We start from the raw sequence: 21,331 nt of genomic DNA, 5'->3' as shown, positions 1-21,331 counted from the left end.
GCAGCCGCTGCTCAGTGAAACATTTTGCCTGCTAAATACTAAATGACATGTGTGAACACAATAGACATTGTCATTTTGTCCGCGTCGTCGCGTTTTGTTCTTATCTTCTTCTTCCTCTTTTTGATAAATTTTGGCGAGTGAGCGCAGCGAGCGAGCCGAAAATTTTTATACTTCAGCTTACTAAACATGGAACTCTTGTCATTTTTTGCTTATTGAATCTTACAATTCTAATCAAGATATAGTGACGGCCTTGTAGATAACGATTTATACCACCAAACTGAGGACTTGAAAAAATACTCTAAATTAGTACGAGCGAGTGAGCCGAAATTTGTATATTTCCGCGTCATCATTGCGTTTTGTTCTTATCTTGTTTGATTTGGGGTTTTTTTGCGCCCCCCCCCCCCGTATGTTCGAAACCGTTGGCGCCTTTTGATCCAATTGGCGATCGCTTCAGAACGAAAGAAATTGCAGCCGCTGCTCAGTGAAACGTTTTGCCTGCTAAATATTAAATGACATGTGTGAACACAATAGACATTGTCATTTTGTCATCATCATCAAGTTTTGTTCTTACCTTCTTTTTTATATATATTTGACGAGCGAGCGCAGCGAGCGCGCCGAAAATTTTTGTATTTCAGCTTACGGAACATGGAATTCTTGTGTGAACACAGTAAACATTGTCATTTTGTCCGCGTCATCATCATGTTTTGTTTTTATCTTGTTTGATTTGGTTTTCTGCCCCCCCCCCATCATTCTCCCTCCCCCCCCCCCTTCCGGGCGAGTTTTTTTTTTTCTTCTTCTTCTTCTTCTTCTTCGGGTTTTTTCTTCTTTTCTTCTCTTTTTTTTTTTTCGTTTTTTGCGCCCCCAAGGAGTGGCGCCCGGGGCACGTGCCCCCCTTGCCCCCCCCCCCCCACCTAGATACGCCACTGGGTCCAGTTAAAGGACCCTTGGGGTACACACACTCTCTCTCTTCTTTCTTTAAAACACAGCAACACTTGGGGCACACACGTCATGAAATGTGTTTAGAAGGAGATTCTATTCTAGTATTGGCCATATTATACTGCTGACTGCCTGACAAGTATCGTTTTAACCCCTCAAAGGCCAGCATGGGTTTATCATAAAGGTCCAGATTGTGAAGAAAGTTTTTTATGGTTACGAAGGTTTTTAAAACCTTGGAGGACTCCAGAAGAATACTTGCGGTGTGTTTATGGTTATCAATAGCAGCTGAATTCTTTCAATTGAATGTGATATTGGATACGAGGTTGAATATTTCTCACGAAAGCCAAATGAATGCGTTTCAAGAGGTATTTTGTATTTTGAAAAAGAATTATTTTGTCAAGTATCTTAAAGGAATGCAAATTTTCAAACGCTCCTATTTTTCCTTTTCCCCTGTCCATGTGTGCACATAATACTCCTATCGGTTCTATTTCTTCCTGTCCCAGAATATCACTGGGTGTGAAAATTGTGAAATTGTGTAGCTAGAAACCATAGACAGGGCTCGACACCAACGGTGGCCCGGTGGCCCGGGGCCACCAAAAATGAAAGTCGGGCCACCAAATTTCAAAAAAGGGCAAATTTGGTGGCCCGCCTCGGGCCACCAAAATTTTTTGAAAAGTATATCAATAAATTCATAACTTTTTTGCGCCGGAAATTAGCAGTTAAATTTGTTCAAAGGATGGATGAAAAGGACTGAATGAATGCCTAAGAGTGAATGTTGCAAGTTTGTTGAAGTTTATTTATGAGTAGATATGTCCAACTTCTAATTCTTATTATCATAAATCTTAAATATTTGACTCATTAAAAAAAGGACTTTTAATGTTTTTTATTGTTTTTTTTTTCGGGACACCAAAATTTTCTCTTGGGCCACCAAAAATTGGAAATTTAGGATTTTGGTGGCCCCATCGGGCCACCAAACAAAAAAAGTTAGTGTCGAGCCATGCCATAGAGTATAATACTGACACAGTATACAATGTATTATGCTCCAGGCTAGAAACAGAACAAAAAAATTGAAATGCTCATGCATTGCATGTCATAAGAGGGCGCTATTTCAGTTACCCCTAAACTAGACTGGTATTTCTAACTCGCCGAGTGCTGCAGTTGTACTGTGTGCAAAATAATACCTGAGTGTATTTCCTACTTTGTTCACTTGTTTGTTACCTTTATTTCCTTTTCTGTAATTTCTTACTCTTTATTTGTCCACACATGACATTAATGTAGTAGAATATGGTTTTAAGGCTTTTTTATTCGCACTTGTAACAATCAACAACTGATAGGGGCAACGTTAAACGCCCAAAAGTCAATTTAAAGAAAACATTTTACAGAAAGTAAAGTTAAGGTCACCGAATATGATCACTTTTCAACGTTGTCATCATAGAGATTGAAGTGAAAGTGCAGTGTTCTTGATACTGATAGTGATTATCACTATAATTCAAATGCTTCGCACTCACAAACATAGCTGGACTCTAGCCCTCCCCCATTTATTTGTTTATTTATTTGTTTATTCATTTAATTATTTATTTATCATTCATTTATCTATTTGTTTATTTATCATTTATTTATTTATTTTTCATTTATTATTCTTATAGGGAGATAACTTCTTGGAAGACAAAGTGTGCTTCAAACGATACGATGAGTTTGATCGAAAAACGGGTTAAGCGCCTTTTTAAGATGTTTAAAAGTAAGTCCATTGTCAGCTAGATCAAAGAAAAACCTTTCCAGAGAAACCTCTTTCCCCTTGTCCCTCGGATAGGATATAAAATGAAGATCCTGTGTGTGAGAGAGTCACAGCTCATGCACGTAAAAGATCCCGCTTCATTCATTCATCGCAAAGAGCAGGGTGTTTAACCAGGTGAATTTAATAATCCCGCTTTCAAATCCCATGGACCCCATGGAAGACCAGCTATATAGCACCTGAATATGGGATATCAAGCCATCTTCTCAGATTGAAATGAAACAAACAAACAAACTAACTAACTAACAAACAAACTAACTAACTAACTAACTAACTAACTGACTGACTAACTAACTAGTTAACAAATAAACGAACAAAAAACCCTCACTTATTCAAGTTTCTCAAATGAACATAAATTGAGTCAACTTTTTTTGCATAATTCTTCATAACAATATAGATGTAGTTGAGTGCTCCACGTCCTACAAGCTTTGCCTTTTAAATTAGTGGATCACTCTATTCGATCACCACATTTAAATTTCTTACCTTTGTAACAATTGCCGCTACAATATGATTCGTACAATATGTTCAATGTTTTGTCCTTTCAAGTTGTTAGCAATTGAATTGACAAAATACTTTGTATTTTGAATCCATTTCTTTTTATTGATGAAATGAAGAAAAAAAATCAATTTAACTGAAGCCCGTCAAAGATAATTACGCGAATGTCAAGACACTGTTTTTCCTTCAGGCCAGAACAATGTTAAGTAATTTCCCTTATCTTCGCTATAATTCTCCTGAAACAAAACTAGACTGGAAAAGACAGTGATAAGAAGTGTAAAAACGAAACTCGTAAACTCAAACCCGAACTATTATACGTTCATCGTTTCTCTTCATAAATTTCTTTCTCTAGCCAGACATTGTTTCCGGTGAGTTGATAAAGTAAGCTTTTATGCTGTATAAGTTTGCTCTGTCAAAATGTCCAGTGACTTTCTTTCTTCTCAATGCCACTGATCTCTTAATTTCTCTCCTTTCTTTATACCCCCTTTTAATTTTGTAAAGACGCCACCCCCCTTTACGGAAATCCTGGATCCACCCTGCCTTTACAACCATGACGCTGAAATGAAACCCTGCAGTACTATATGTAAAAGCTTTCCTTGACCATACAAGGAGACAATAATCCATTCCAACATGGAACTTTCATTCAGGAATCTAGGAACGTCTCGAAAAGAGGCTATACTTATACTTTTTTGGTTCGATATGACCTGTCAGAGGTAGAAAATGTCACTACATGTATTCAAAAGAACTTAACGGTATAGGTCACACTGTGGTGTGAGAATTAAAACCTTCAAGTGTCCGTGTGGCAGAGGTACAGTTTTCGTCAGCAGTATAGGCCTACAAATGGCAAAATTAAGGTAAACTACGTCAGAGGTGAAGAGGTCAGAAGTAAAAGCGTTGTATCAGAAACATAAATGAATGAATGAATGAATGAATAAATAAATAAAGAGATGAATACATACATACATGCATACATACATACATAATACACAAATGCATAAATAGATAAATAACTGAATGAATGAATGAATGAATGAATGAATGAATGAATGAATAAATAAATAAATAAATAAATAAATAAATAAATAAATAAATAAATAAATAAATAAATTGATTAATTAATAAATAAATGAATAAATAAAACATGTTAGATTTCAAAGAGATAAGCAGAGGTAAACGTGTCAGATATGCGAAATGTGACATAATGATAGAGCTGTACAAGGAATGTAACTTATCAACCTTTCAGGTATACGTTGCTCAAGTATAGGTATAAAGACGTGTTAACGAAAACATCTCTATAAATATGATAATCAGGTGATTAAAAAAATAAAATTCATATGCGATGATGCCGTCTAGATCAGAGTCAATATTTTCGCGTGTCTTTAATTTCGCGAATAGCAGCTGACTCGTGAAATTCGCGAAGATAAAAACCGCGCGAAATATTCGGCGTAAAAAACGTCGATAAAACAAGACCACTGCACATTCGCTCACGCACAAACATAATTACATGCACACACACATAGTAGACACACGCACACACGATATTAATTATGTAATCATAATTATGGTTAGGCCAATATCTGTGTGCGTTCGATCGTGTGTGTGAGTGTGTGTGTGTGTGTGTGTGTGTGTGTGTGTGTGTACGTATATGTGTGTGTGCATATGTATACAATGCGCCATGCATGCTTCGATCTATAAAACCCAAAGGAAAATAAAGATATGGGGGGGGGGGGGTATTGCTGTTTTAGTAAATGCCAATAGGCCTATTTCTGTTACACGACATGGCATGAGGTTGTCATACGACTTGCACAGACGAATCACTTCGTTGATTCGTGATCACACATCGATTCTCTCGGTCACGTCTCGCCTGGCGAGTACCAATAAAAAAAAAATCAAGAGACGATAGGAACTAGCAAGTGTGGCCATGTTGTGACAGTTTGAAAAATTCACATGGTCGAAACCACAGTTTTAGGAGATTCCACAACGGACATGCTCACCTCACAATGCAACTCTCATGTGTCTTTGAGTCACAAGGCCTTAATTTTTGTCGCGAACTTTAATTATGACGTCATTAATCCCCTGCAAACACTCCCTTCATAACGCAGAGTATTGATTCGTGCGCTGTTTTTCCGTATTACAGATTTGAAATAAATTACTATTACGTATCTTGTGATAGATGTTCTAATCAGTCCTTAAAGTTTGAAATGAAAAAAGAGGTTTGTTCAATTGATGGCAACAGAGTATAGTACCAAAGTGTGATGTTAGAACCTCTCATCGCCGTGGAATCTAAGTTCCAAGCACCCACACCTGGTTCTAACCACAACTATAACCAAAGACCGTGACATCATCACTTTAATACTATCATAACTCGATTTAAACATTACAATTGATATTGAGTATAGGATGACTTTATGATAACGGTAACATAGTTGAAATGATGAATATGATGATGCTGAAAAAGATAATAGGAAGAAAGTTGTAGCGATGTAATCATAATAGTGATGGTGATGATAACGGTGTAATATATAGTCGACAATCCTCACCTGGTTCCAACCACGGCCATGACAAAAGACTGTGACAATTATCATTTCGGTAGTCTGTATAAGAATTATTGCTAATTTGATTTAAACATTACAACTGATAATGAGTACAACACTACTATACCGGTAACTCAGCTGAAATGAAGAATATGATGATGCTGAAAATGATAACGGGAAGAAAATTATAATGATGGCAAATATGATGAAATAATGATATACTATGATAATAATCCTCACCTGATTCATATGGCTATAACAAAAGACTGTGACACCATAAATTCAGTATTATTCTAAATAAGATTTTTTCAAAATTCCATTTTACATTACAATTGAGTATAATGATTATTATAACATTAAGATAGATGAAAAGATGAAGATAATGATGTCGGTATTGATAAAGGAAGAAAATTATAATGATGGTAAATATGATGATGATTATGATGATAATGATGATGATAATATTGATATTAATAATAATAATTACAATTATTATTATTATTATTATTATTATTATTATAATTATTATAATTATTATTACTACTACTACTATGTACTACTATAATTATTATTATAACAATAATGAGGTAGGTCTAATGATGAATAATGATGATTATAATCAGAAAAGTTGCAAAAATTAATTAACTACATTCAGATAATGAAAGTAATGAACATTATGACATAAGTAACTATAAAAAGAAGAAGATTTAAAAAGAAGAATAGTTAATTTGCCGGTACTATGTTAGTGATCATCGATAACAAATTAAGCGAATTTTCCGATATAATGTCTAGAGCACAGACTAAGTTTATCAAATGTATATCACGTTTTAAAAGGTGTGCCTTCCCGTGGCCCATGCACAGTGTGGACGGTGGACCGTAAAAAACAGAAAAACACAGCCTACTGAGCTGATCATTCGCTTACGTCGTGAGTGGCGCTGGACCACTGCAGCTGCACGGTGCCGCGGTTGGTCGGTCGGCCGCGCCGGTGATGAAATAAGACAGCTGATGAGAGTGATGGCCGCCGGTCTCGCCCATACCAGGCCAAATGTATTTTCGACGAACATCGTAAGTAAATGTGTAGAAACTAGGTTCTTAAAACACGTATGACATGGGTTTTATAACATTTGCTTCTTTTTTCCGTTCTGATCATAATGTTCTATCAAATACGTTGTGTTTAGTATAGCATGTACTTGACAAATCTGCAAATTTAGGTGCTGCTGCTGCTGCCAAACACCGGGTTGCGTTGGGTTCGACCGCTCCAGCCAGGCGATTACTATACGTTAGTATGGTCCATCCATGGCATGGACTCAATATTCTGCCATTCTGGGGCACCTTTTGTATTTGAATACGGAATGATGCAACGCATACGTCTTTGTTCCTCACAGTCGTTATCCTTATATCTGTTAAGTGTTAGTAAATGAGTGTAGGCATTATCTAGAGGATGCGTAAATGGAGATATTCTGTTAATCTCGAGTTGCAGTTCTAGATCATGTTCACATGCCATGCATTTTGCCACTCTGCACTCTGACCACAATACAGTGCGAGACGCGGAAGTTAATGAACGGGACTGTGAAGGGTACCGCCTTGATAGTGTTGCAACACAAGCCTACAAGGTTGTTAGAGTAGTTCACGGTCTCAGCAGAAGGCTGAACAATGAACTTACTGAACTTACTGAACTTACTGAAGGGCCGCATCCGTCTTGGTAGTGTACCAATGTAGTGCGGCTAGGGTGAGGAGGGCTTTTCGCCCTTAGTAACCCATTGATAATCTTAATTCTGTTTTGAAGCTGTTTATTGATGTTGCGTGGACTGCTGCTGGGGGGAGATTGTTCCAGTCTTGAATTACCCTTTGACTGAACGTATATTTCCTGGCGTCAACTCTCATGTGTTGCTTCTGGATTTTGAGTTGGTGTCCTCTTGTGCTCTGGTGTGTTGCTAGTTGGAAGATCTCTGTTGGGTTGATTCTATCAATCTTGTTGAATATTCTGTAGGTTTGGATTAACTCTGCTCTTTTGTGTCTATCTTCTAGTGTAGTGAGGTGGAGTTTCTGGAGTCTTTCTTCGTACGGAAGGTGTCTTATGCTTGGGATGAGTTTGGTGGTTCTTCTCTGCACTCCTTCCAACAGTTTGATGTCTTTTTTTAGATGTGGTCTCCACACTTGGATACAGTAGTCAAGATGGGGCCTGATCAGTGACTTGTACAGTTGCATGATTATTTCAGAACTTCTGTATTTGAAGGAGCGTTTGACCATGCCAAGCGTTTGGTTTGCTTTCTTGGTTGCTTCTGCACATTGTTTTGCAACTTTTAGGTCATCTCTTATCCAAACCCCCAGGTCCTTTTCTTCTGTTACACTGTTCAGTGTTTTTCCATTGATTTGGTACTCTTGTTGGGGATTGTTATGACCAATATGCATTACAGAACACTTGTCGACATTGAACATCATTTTCCATGTGTCTGACCACTCAGTAAGTTTGTCTAAGTATTCTTGTAGCCGTTGTCTATCCTGATCTTTTGCAACTGAGTTGGAGAGCTTGGTATCGTCCGCAAACTTACTAACTGTACAGGTGGTCCCATCCTCCAAGTCATTCATGTAGACTATGAAACACAGGGGGCCCAGGACTGAACCCTGGACAACAGAGCTGTGTACTGCACTTTCTTCTGACTTTGCTCCCTGTATGACAACTCTCTGAGGGGTAAGTCCAAGATAAGGTCCCCTCAGAAGGCAAAATTTCATCTTTGCTCAATATTGACATGTTTGGTGTCATTTTGAAGCTTATGAGTTGAAGTTTTGATTTCCATGAAGGAAAAAATGATATTATGTAAATTTACACAAATTTCAAGGGCTTCATTTGCATAAATGTGAAATACAGCGTTACGTATGGGACATTTATAAAAATTCATATTTATTCAAAGGAAAGCAAATGATATTTGATTAATATGTGGACACAAGAAGTTCATCAAGTAGTTTAACTTGGTATGAAAATTTAGAGATTATGCAAATGATTATGCAAATTAGCTCGTGTCCTATCATGAGATGTCCCATACGTAACAAATTGAGGTCATTTTTTTAGGTTTTCTCTGAAATTTCAAAAGTTATTTGAATGCCCTTTTGGAAAGTTCTAATTTATTGTTTAGAGAAGTTAAATACCATAGAAAGAAGCAAAAATAGTAAAAGAAATATTTTTTATTAGGGAATTAAATAATGTTACGTATGGGACAAATGTGTTACGTATGGGACATCCTCATACATATTGCATGTGAATGCATGTACACGGAGGGTCTCTCAGTACACAAATGGTCAATCATCCTGAAGAAAGCATCCCAACTTTGCAGCTATTTTTGAGTTATAGACACTTGAAACAATACATGTACTTGACTGAACAAATTTCAGAAAGGGGGAGGGGGAGATGGCAAAATACACAATGAAAATCAGCATTAAAGGGATGATATAGTTTTTGTAGAAATGCGGATTCAGTTTTCAACATTTTACAAGATGATTGGAAACCAATTATATGAATTACATGTATTAAAGAGCAAACAAATCTCAGAGTAGAGGAATTCAAAGTTTATTTGATGGAGATCCAATTTGAAATGGCTGAGATATCAAAAAACAAACAAATACAAAGTAAAATGAAGTGGTCCTAATAATAAATGTGACCCACCTTTTGTTAGGACACCACGTTTCAGAATATCTCAGCCATTTCAAAACAGATTTTTGTCATGTTAACTTTGAATTCCTCTTAGAATTGTATGCTATTTAAATATTTCATAAAAGAAGTGCTAATTATCTTGTAAAAGTTGAAATCAGAATTCCCATCTGAACCAAAACTATACAGTCCCTTTAGGATAGAGACCTCTGATTTAAAGGGTACTGAAACCGTATGTTATACACAAGCAGATTGAAAAATTGCAGTTCAACTACTAGTATATTGGGTAATGTTCACCACTCAATGTAGAGCTCCAGCTACGTTGTAGCTGCATTGTATAACACACGTATGTGATGATAATGAAGATGTTACTTCAAATTAGTGTTTTTTGTATCATTTTCTTTTATTGCAAGTGATAAACAAATTGTCCTCATTCAGTTTTCAGTAGTAGCCACGACAAAAATCATGGGTATATACTCATACTGAGATATGACTCGAATCAATGACCTGATTACTAGACAGACATCATCTACACGATTACTAGGGTTCCACGCAGCAGGTATTGCATCTTTAGTAAAATTAATATTTCTTGTGTCAAGTTGTTTTTTATTGAAACTGAATGGTAAACTGTCCTTTATCAATGGAAGTAAACACTTTACTATTCAATTTTTAGTAGTGACTATCCTGATAAAAATACAGGGCATACATACATGTACTCAGGTTGGTCATAAAAATATAGAATATGATTAAAGATTATGATTGTAAATATTTGGGGGATATTGTTCCCTTGACAATCTGGATCAGTATTTGAGTAATTTCAACTGATTCTACCCCAATAATTATGCACAAATTTGTTTATTGGTATTTTGCAAAATTATTTTGCAAAATACCCATAAACATGGTTCTCCACACACTAAACGAATGGGGGACAAAGGGCATGCATACTCAGGTTGGTCATAAAAATATGAAAATATGATTGAATATGATTATGATGATAAATATTTGGGGAATATTGTTTACTTGACAATCTGGATCAGTATTTGAGTAGTTTCAACTGATTTTACTTCAATAATTATGCAAAATACCCATAAACATGGTTCTCCCCACACTAAACGAATGGGGGACAAAGTGTCCCATACGTAACTGTCCCATACGTAACACGTCATGTCTGTCTTTAATCAGAACCTGTAATTAGAGCTTTTTGCCTCATGACATGAAACTTACCTCTCATAATCTTGAGTGTTGTGGCTTTCATCACAGTGAGTTACAAGTTGTAGAATAAAATACTTTCAGAGAGTTTTGAAGTTGAAAAAAATGTTCAAAATAACAAAATTTTTCTGGTCCCATACGTAACGGCACATATTTTCTCTTCTAGAATATAATTGTGAAAGTCATTTTTCTCAATTTTTTACATGATTATACTTCTCCTAGATATCAATCACCATGAAAAATTTCAATTAGATCAAAGGCCATTAACACTATTTTTCAGGTCATAAAAGTCTCTGAATGTCCCATACGTAACGCGCGCGTTATCTTGGACTTGCCCTGAGATCTATTTGCTAGCCATGTTTGGATCCATGCCAGTACTTGTCCTCCTATTCCATGTGCACTTAGTTTCTCTATTAGCCTCTTGTGAGGGACTTTATCAAATGCCTTGGCTAGGTCAAGATAGATGACATCAGTTGGCAAATCGTCAGCTGCATGTTTAGTTAACATTTCCATGTGTAGAATCAAGTTAGTTGCACATGACCTTCCTTTCAGAAAACCATGCTGTGTGTCCTTGATGAGTTGGTATTTCTCAAGGTGGTCACTAATGCGGTCACGGATAATCTTTTCAATGGTTTTACATACAACAGATGTCAGGCTGATGGGGCGGTAATTTCCAGCCTCTGATCTATCTCCCTTTTTGAAAATCGGGGTTACATTTGCAGTTCTCCAGATTTCCGGGATACAACTTTCCTTCAGAGATGAATTGAATATCAGGGCAAGTGGCTTGGAGAGTTCTGTTGCTAATTCTCTCAACAATTTTGGTGCTATGTCGTCTGGACCGGCCGCTTTCGAGGGATCCAGCTCTTGCAGGTATTTTTCTACATCTTCTGGCGTCACCGTAATCTCTGTAAGCTGGAGTTTATCTTCGTACTGGAAAGCAATTTTTACAGGTGGTGGGTCGCCAGTCTCTTCTGTAAATACTGAAGTAAAGAACTTGTTGAGTTCGTCTGCTGTTTCTTTCCCTGGTGGTATGATGTCACCATTTTCATACTTCAGTGGACCAACAGTGTCTTTGACTTTCCTTTTTGATCTCATGTATGAATAGAAACTCTTGGGGTTTTGCTTTATGTCATCGGCGATCTTTTTCTCAAAGTTGAACTTTGCTTCCCCTATTTTCTTCTTGGCTACTTTTTCACAGGACTTGTAGTACTGGTGGTCCTTCTTGCTTCCAGATACTTTGTACTTTGTCCATGCTTTCCTCTTTTTTCGGATTGCTTTCATTGTAGCTCGGGTCATCCACTTGGCTTTGGTTCGGTTTGTTTTCCTTTTCATAGGGACATACTTTTCAACTAGGTTGTTCAGTTCGTCATGTAGTTTAGTCCATGCTTGCTTGGTATTGTAGCCTGTGAATTCTTCCTCCCACTTTATACTGTTCAGTCTGTTTCTCATAGCGCTATAGTCACCTTTGTTGTAGTTTCTAGTATAAGACATTGCTTCCAGTTGTACACTACAGATCATGTTAAACTCTATAATTCTGTGGTCACTGCTGCCTAATTTGTCCATGACCTGCAGGTCTTCAATCATACTAGGCTCTGACGTCAACACTAGGTCCAATATGGAGTCTCCCCTTGTTGGTGTGGTGACATGTTGTGTCCATAGATTTTCTTGAACAATTTCGAGAAATTGCTCTCCTTCTTTCGTCGTCCGGAGCAGTTCCCAGTCGACTTCTCTGAAGTTGAAATCTCCCATCACAACTGTTTCTTGTTTTCCCGCTTTTTCAAGATCTCGGTACATTTTCGCAACATCTTCATGTGAAACAGACGGGGTTTTATACACTACACCAATCAGCAGTTTGTCTCTGGTTCTCACAGATTGGTTTTTGTCACTGTTGTTTGCACTGTCCGTCCGGGTTTGGCTAATGTCATTGTTGGTGTTCCTTATCGTCTCTCTCTCGATGTCACATAACTCCACCCAGACAGATTCATGGAATTCAAAGTCCTGTCTTTGTATCACATCAATGCTCTCTTTAACATATAATGCAGCTCCTCCACATCTGACTGTTTTACTTTTCCTGTCTGCCCGGAAAATGTTGTAACCTGGCAATTGTATCTCAGCATTGCTAATTTCACTGTCCAGCCAGGTTTCAACGATGCCTATCAGGTCTGGGTTTTCATTCTGTACTCTGCACTCCAATTCCTCAAACTTATTTACAATGCTTCTTGCATTAGTAAATAAACACTTCAATTTTGTCTGTCTTGGAAGCTTACATTCTCCATATTTGGGTGATAATTGGTCAGCGCTTTTTGGTGATTTTCCAAAGTTCTGGTACACAACTTCCTTTGTTCTGGTTTTGGGTACTGCCGGATGGCTTTCTGCAGTATCTCCTAAGTGGTATTCTACTTGGGACTCCAATGTTTTGTCAGCACTGTGATAACTTTTCGCCTTGACTTCATAACTGACTTTTTTATGCTTTGTTCTGAATTCAGGAGCTGTTGGGTAGCTTTCCTCAATAACTCCTTTATAACATTCCGCTCTAGACTCCGTGGTCCCGTCTGCACAGTGATGACTTTTCACCTGAGCTTCTTGACTAACTTCTTTGTGATTTTTTTTCCTTTTGTTGAGTTCGAATACTGTAGGGTGACTTTCCTTGATCTGGTGCTCAACTTGAAACCCTGAAGTCCTGTCTGCACGGTGATGGCTTTTCACCTCAGTTTCTTGACAAACTTCTTTATTCCTCATTCGAGGTTCAGGTATCGTGAGGTGACTTTCCTCAACGGCTCCTCTCTGGTGCTCAGCTTGAAATTCTGAAGTCTTTTCTGCACGGTGATGGTTTTTCACCTCAGTTTCTTGACAAACTTCTTTATTCCTTATTCGAGGTTCAGGTATTGTGAGGTGACTTTTCTCAATAGCTCCTCTCTGGTGCTCAGCTTGAAATTCTGAAGTCTTTTCTGCACGGTGATGGCTTTTCACCTGAGTTTTTTGACAGACTTTTTTACTTCTTGCTCTGAATTCAGATACTGTGGGGTATAATTCCTCAATATTTCCTTTTTGGTACTCATCTCTGAATTCCATGGTCTTGTCTGCATAGTGATGTCTTTTCACCTGTGCTTCTCGACTAATTTCTTCATGGTTTTTACTGAGTCCGGGTGCTGTTGGGTGGCTTTCCTCAATAGCTACTAACTGATACTCATCTTGAGGTTCGTAACATTCCTGAGTTTTGCCTGCACAGTGATGATTTTTCACCTGGGCTTTTTGGTCGGCTTCTCTTGATTTCAGATGTTTGCTGTTGGTGCTACAATGTAGTTCTATTTACAGTGCACTGTTCTGAATTGGTTACAAACTGCGTCCTTCGCCTGGCGGGTTGAGAGTGGGGTTGTACATCACAATTTTCCCTCTCACTATTTTCAAGTTTTTTTCTCCTTTTTTTCTTCTTCTTTTCAGTTCATCACGTAGTTCACTATCTCTTTGCCTTTGCTGGTATGTCATGTCTGGACGGATGTATACATTTCCATACGTAGCCTGGATGCATTGCTGAGAATTTTCTTTTTCGCAGACTTTGTTTTCAATTGCACTTTCACAAGATTCCCTTTCTGAGTGAGTAGCTTGTCTATGGTAACAACCTCACTTGGCTCAACTTGCAACTTAGTCTGGAATAAGTCACGTACTGCCTTCTGAACTACCCTTTGTGTGCTGCTTGGTGTGGCTTCAGGCAGGTTACTAATGACTAGGTTCAACTGCCTTTTGTCCTGTTCGATAGCTTCTTTCACAATCTTGTTTAGTTCATCACTCTCTACAGGAGACTCTGATCTTGCCTTGTCTAGTTTGGAGATTTGATTTTTCACTGTTCTCATCTCATTCTCTAGTTTGTCTTGCCTTCGTCTGAGGTCAATCATCTCTCCTAACATGGCTTTAGCATATTTCCTGCAGATCTTACAGTGCCATGGAATATCACTTGATCCCTGTGTGCCATACCTGGCAATGATAGCAAACAGTTCTTCTGTGAGGCCCCCACATGTTTGGTGGTAATAGGTTTTGCATATATCACACTGTACTACAGCCGAGTCATCAATCATTTTGTCACAGATACCACATTTTTCAGCCTCAATATTGGAGTGTTTTGTGCCACTTTCACACTTTGGGTCTTGAAAATAACCACTTTGGTATTTCTGTAGACTAGTTTTCTGCTTGATAAAGGTGTACTTAAGCGGTGTACGCTTTTCAGAACTCGTTTCACTTTCCGGTTCACTCGAACTTGCCTCATCGTTCATGTCTATGGCGTCCGCCATCTTGGGTTCCACAATGGTCACGTACAGAAAAAGTAAGTCATCAAAATATAAAAATGGGTTACATATTTCATCCTCTACCCTAGCCAAACATTGCACTACAGTCTTAAGATACACTTGGTACTTGCGGTAGCTTGATATTTTCCGTTTTCAGGCAGATGTAATCAGATTGGAAAATTGGTGTCAGGAGACCGGTCACAGTGCGTCCATCATCGCCAACAGCGCCCTCTAATTCCAATGGTACACTTTGTGAGATGTGTTGTTTACACACACACACACAAAAAAACAACAACTAAGAAAACAAACCGGTGTAGTTTATACTGGTATGCATGTCAGTTAACCAAAAAGGGTGTGTACAGTTCTGGTTGAGGTGAGGATTTAGCTTTTAACGTTTTGCGAGATACTCTGAAACCACTCTATGAAAAGTATGAGATGTCAAAGAGCATGCAATTGTAAGGGGTATAAAAAGTTTGATGAAAATCGGTTTTGAAATGGCTGAGATATCCAAAAACAAAGTGAAACAAAGAGATCCTAATATTAGTAATTAAAGGCGTGGCCTGTCGCCTTTTATTATCACTTTTTTTTTATGTTACTGTACTCCGCCACTTGCAAACCAATTTTCATCAAATAAACATTAAATCCTTCCTATGCTCTTTCGTATTTCATAAGAGGTTTCTCATTATCTCACTTAGGAATGTTCAAAACATGAATCCCCACCTCAACCAGTACTGTGCAGACCCTACAAAATAGAAAGCTGTGTGTAACAATGAGTGATTATTAATCCTATAGACTCTAACCGTTGCATCTGAAGTATCACTGCACTGGAGTAATCAACCCAGTTTGTGGCAGGGTGCCTAATTCTGGCAGGGGCACTTTCATTCATCAATAAAACAGCTAATACTAGTAATGAACATCATGCTTAGTCCCACAGTAGAACACAAGCAGGAGATACAAGTGTTGAGGGAAGTTACACCTAGCACTTGATTGCCCCTTTTCATCAATGAATGAAATGGCCCTTGCTGCAAATAGAAATAGGCACCCTGTACAAAGCCTGCTGCTAACGGGATACCATATTTTACTGTACACTGTAGTGGTACTGTATCAATTGCAGTGGTTGACAGTAGCTAGTTGTAGTAGTGTAGACGTCTTGGTAAAAAAGAGAAGTTTCAGCATGTACCGGTATCTAGAATTTATGGAGCAAGTAAAATCTAGTCTAGCACACAGTCACAGATGTAACCGGGTCAATTTTACACACTCTGTTTCCGTGTTTCTCTCTGCTGGATATGAACTAGGCCTAAGCTGGAATTAATTTTTTGACCTTTTGGATGGAATATGACAACTCTCTTACCTTCCACTATCTATGAACAAATTGAACTGGGGTTGAATACAATACAACATGTTGGAGCAAGAAAGTGATAATCTCAAAATCGGTCAACTCTCCAGGCCACATTTTTCCTAAACCCAAAAATGCCTGATGATGGGGCGATCTACTTAACAAAGCAAAGTCATGTTGTGCACAGTACCTTATCGTTCCGCAAATGGAAAGTTTATTGGAACTTGTACGACACTTTGGGATTTTAAGGTACAACATGTACCGGTACCTACTTTACAGTTCAGAAACATTCCTGCAGGGCTATTCAAGGGTGTCCTGTTTCTATTCTTATTCTGATCTCTTCCTCTTTATTTTGTTCCTCCTCGACAGTGGGTTTAGGGAGTAAGCATGGTGCTTAGCCATCGGTTGAAGCGGCTCTTGGTAGGGGGTGCCCTTCTAGGGGCCGGAGCAGTCACTGCAGGCTATATTGTCTCCCGCAGCAATCAGAAGAAATTGGCCCAGGTAAGGACTTACTCTGTCAGTTGAGATACATTTGAAGAGTTTGAATACAAAACAAGTTAACTCCGTTCATGTTAATTTGAGATGTCTGTGATTAATGCTGCTGGACTTACTTTAAAATGTTTAAAGATTGCGCTTAACCCATTTCTCAATTAAACTCTTACTGGAAAAGTGAATGTTTTCGTGCTTGGCCAGGTAAGATGAATTTTGCGTGTACTTGATTCCGCAGTATCAAGACATAAGTGGTGGTATATTTAGCAAGCAAAAATGTTGTGTGCTTTTATTTTTGCGTTACTTTCTGATCATGAAAATGTTCACTTTAGCAATGATTTTAGCTTGTGAAAAGACATCTTGAGCCAAACTTCTTGGCTTATGTTTGCAGCTAGAAATTTACTAAGAATTTTCAAAAAGTTGTCCACTTCTTGTAACTATACTAGACTGTAGTTATGTTTTTATTTACTTTTTTTTTTAGAACAAACTGTAGGTAAAGGGCTTCATGATATTTGCAGTTCACATAGCAACTATATTCCTAATGCTTCATAATTTTTTATGTTGATGTTTATATTTTATATCCGTTGCAGACATGTCAGTTACTTTTAATATACACACTTGACGACATGAATGTGAATATAATGCATAATTTGTACTTTATATGTTGTGTATTTTCTCTTTTTGTTTGTATGGTTTTTATGAAGTATTGAATAAATAAATCCAAATCCAATCCAATGCTGCATCTGTATGTCTAAAGCAGACCTAAGAGAAGTTTGTGACACATTTATTTCATTTTTTTTTTCAAATCTGTGACTGACAGAATCGTCAAGCCCAAGTGGTGGCAGCGGAGCTGCGCAATGTCCACTACATCTCCTCCCTCCCGACGAGGGAACAGCAAGTGCAGTCACTACAGAGCACTCACGAGTACGACGTCCTGGTGATAGGGGGCGGGGCCACGGGGTGTGGAGTAGCCCTTGATGCCGTCAGTAGAGGTGAGTGACTTGATGTGGAATAAAGAGTCTGCACAGACATTATTACCTCCGCCAAGGAAAGAGGGGGTTAAGTGATCATCGCCATCGGTTTGTCTAGTTGCAAAATCACTCAAAAAGTTGTGAACGGATTTGAGTGAAACTTTCAGGAAAAATTGATGACACAAGGAACAGATGATTCAATTTTGATTAGTGATCCGGGAATTTTTATGGATTTTCGATCTTTTTTTTCTGATAGCGTCAATGAACTTTGGAGCTCAAGCTTGGCGTATTTAAGGTCTGCATACTTGCTCTAAAGCTTGTGCTTGTGCGAGGCGCTGTGTAGCTGGAAGCAGATGACGTAAACAAAACGCTTCTTTATTGGGAAATTGGGCAATTTTCAGCGTGCATGAATAATTAATGGGTGGAAATAAGCTGTGTGGCGGAGGTCTGCGCTCTACGAGTGCTTTATTCTCTGCTTGTAGTGGTGTAGATATTCATCTTAGCAATGGCCCTAGTGAACGTTTACTCTCTGTCAAGTAGCGAAAATGTAGAAAGGGCTCCTCCTAACCACTTGTCAGTCCTTTTTACAGCTTCACTCTATTGTTTTTTAATGTATTATATGAAGAGTTCGGTTTCAAAAGGTACTACATCCATAATTTCAAGTTCTGAGAAAAACGCGATTTTTTTATTACCAGTATCATATTTAGCAAGCTCAGACTGGAATGATATTTCCCCCTATTATACTGCTAGATGATACAACACTAAAACCACTCTCTAAGAAAATCCAGGTCCATTCATTTATTTTTTATGAATTAAACATTTTTATATTTTTGTGGATGTAGTACCTTTTGCAACCGAAAGTGGATGTAGTACCTTTTGAAACCGAACTTTCACATGCCAGAGATACGCGAGTGTATATTTCATGTGATGTTATGACATGTTTCGCAGATTTATTTTTTTCAGCAACGGTGTTGATGGGGATGGGATACGAGGTCAGTAGGGCCTAGGTAATTGACAATGCCCTGCCCTATTTACAATCAAGAATAACAAACCAATGTGCATTGCTAATGCCCCACTTCTCCCTTGCTGACTAATATTTTGAATGAATGACTGTCTTTGGTCATAAGCATGTGGGGGGGGGATCCATTATGAGTGAACGGTTATCGATGGGGAGGGGTCACAATATCTCACCAGGTGATTTCTCTTTTCCGTTTTCTCCTTTTATTTTTCTCTCACGAGCTTTATCTCAAGATTTCTTATCTTTTTTCTCTTTGTATTATTTTTTTGGCCATTTTTCTCCCTGTGAATTCTCCCTTCACGTGTCTCAAGAATACTGTATTCCTTAATTTTTCTTTATTTTTTTTCAATGTAACTTGGTGGAAAAGCAGCATCTGAATGTGCTGAATTTTCTCAACGGTGTAATTAAATTCATTACATGAATTTCATTCTTGTATGTTCTTTATCAGGTAAGATAAATCTGATAATCTAATAGCTGATAGAAATCAAGACCTTCGATGAGTAATATGACCACCTATACTAAACGCACATTTGGTATTACTTTTGTGACATTGTATAAGTAAAAGGTGTCATTCACAAAAATGAATATAAATCTAGTGTTCAAAGCTGTATGTCACTATGTACTTTCAAGCCCTGGGGCCTGGTACTTGACATCATGCACGTATAGAATTGCACAGCATACCCACAGGTAAAGCACTGTTTGTAGGGATGTCAGAATTTCATGCCATTGTATACATCTAACAAAGTAACTTTGCTTTCAGACTAGTTGTCAAACACTTATTAGCTGTTAAGCAATTTATGTAAGAAATAGACCATACCTACAAAGTGTCTGTACTTTATTCTGGGGACAATTAATGGCTCAAACTCAACACCCTAGCAGTAACGCACGGTACCAGTAACTAACAGTAGATGCAGTATGTGGGACTACATGAGAGTCACGTAATTTCTCCAGATTCTCCTTTGCTCTTGTCGACTGCCTTTAATTCACGATCCTTCTCCTGGGATGGTTTGTTTTGTCAATGAGTTCTCCTTAATTTTCCTGCATTGCTTGATAGAAATGTGATGAGTTTTTCAAGATATTGGTCAGATTTGCGGGGTGATTTTAACAGAAAGCCAAAAAGCCAAAAGCCAACTTATTTTGTTTACGGATTAAGTCAGTAGACAATGGTAGAGGGTCAAGCCAATGCTGCTCTCTGATTGGTCAATTTCCCGATGATGTCATTGGAGTGGATGTAGTACCTTTTGCAACCCTACTAAAATGGATGTAGTACCTTTTGCAACCGAACTGATTTTTAAATGTAATTTTTTAATACTTTCTGGTTGGAAGTTCAGCTTTTCGTTAATATAGGTGTAAAGAGGTCCTAAAAATGAGTACATCAAGACCAAAAAGTGGATTTTGATGGAAAATGGATGTAGTACCTTTTGCAACTGAGCTCTTCATATCTAGTATGCATTTTCTCCTAAGAATTGTAAAAAGTTCAGTTTTTACTGAAATTTGATTATCAGCATTGTTAGTATGTGCAATCTATCCCTTTATTCAAAACAGAATATGATCATGTCTCCCAGATTTGGTTTTGTTTGCTTGTTTATTTTTTACTTTGTTTTTGTTTGTTTTTTATTGGGGGGGGGGGGTTGTTACTGTGCATGAGTATGCTTTTTTGATCTGCAGAAGTTGACAGTCTTGCCTTTTGTAGAACCATTTTATGGGAATAATTACATGTGCTTTGTGCATCAATGCCTCAGCCATGTAGTTGTATTGTGTGCAAAAGTATTACACTTTCCAGATGTCACTCCTCGTGTAATGTTAAAGGCACATGGTCCCGGTGGTTTAGTCGAATGCGTACGCGGGCGCATGGCGCAAGTTTCCTATGGAGACCTACGCTATCGACTCCTCTTTAGCGCTTACGCTATGACCCATTTCCCCGAGTCCGAAGAAGTCCCATCCACTGTAGTCAGTGGTCCGTTCACAGTTTGGCTCATGAGTCGGCTGAGGGGGATGATAGCTTTAGTAAACTTCTTTTGTTATGTCATACTAAGAAGCACATATGCACGCACCCTGGCATTACTATCGACTGCGTGATGCGCAGAGAAGACAACGAAGGCAACGTTAACCTAGCAACACCTACGTCACAAACGTGCTTTACTCTTGATGACAGCTCAACTTCGGCAATCTTTGTATCAGTGCTAATGGTGATCGGCAGTATCATCAACAGCGCCCTCTACACTACCAGGACTATGCGCCTTTAAGAGCCTTCCTTTACATTTAGGTTCTGGCCATGTAGTAATATGAACAGCATTGGATTTGTTTTTGCTTGCCTGGCCCTTCGTTAAACCATTTACAAAATTGCAGCCCTCCTGTTAAAATATTGACTGTCTTGGCCTGAAATGGTACTGCAGGTGCTTCTCTTTAAATATTTCTCCTTTTCTTTCATTTGTAATCTTTTTTTGTGGGACAGCCAATTTTCCAGATGTGATAGCTTGACAATCAAATTTGGAAACAAGAGCAAATTAACCATAGATTTAGCATTCCTTTGATGGACGTGTGTGTGTCTATATGTGTGTACTTTTTGCATGTTGATTTGATTGTAATCAGTACAAGCATTCTATTCCTCCTTATATTTTTTTA

The 21,331-nt window shown here is 38.1% G+C and overlaps 1 protein-coding gene across 1 annotated transcript in view; it reads left to right on the top strand.

The window, feature by feature from the left end:
* Positions 1-6,773: 6,773 nt before the first annotated feature.
* Positions 6,774-21,331, top strand: part of LOC139721392 (glycerol-3-phosphate dehydrogenase, mitochondrial-like) — a 40,941-nt gene continuing 26,383 nt past the window's right edge. The window contains exons 1-3 of the mRNA XM_071632702.1: positions 6,774-6,822; positions 16,598-16,729; positions 17,538-17,709. Coding sequence (XP_071488803.1) covers positions 16,616-16,729; positions 17,538-17,709 — 286 coding nt within the window. The 5' untranslated portion in view covers positions 6,774-6,822; positions 16,598-16,615. The remainder of the gene's footprint in view (positions 6,823-16,597; positions 16,730-17,537; positions 17,710-21,331) is intronic.

The sequence above is a fragment of the Diadema antillarum genome, unplaced genomic scaffold (genome assembly GCF_040938485.1).
Source record: "Diadema antillarum isolate AM-2024a unplaced genomic scaffold, OU_Dant_1.0 scf00000142, whole genome shotgun sequence".
In the NCBI taxonomy this organism is placed as follows: domain Eukaryota; kingdom Metazoa; phylum Echinodermata; class Echinoidea; order Diadematoida; family Diadematidae; genus Diadema; species Diadema antillarum.
This window is presented reverse-complemented; position numbering and strand designations above follow the sequence as displayed.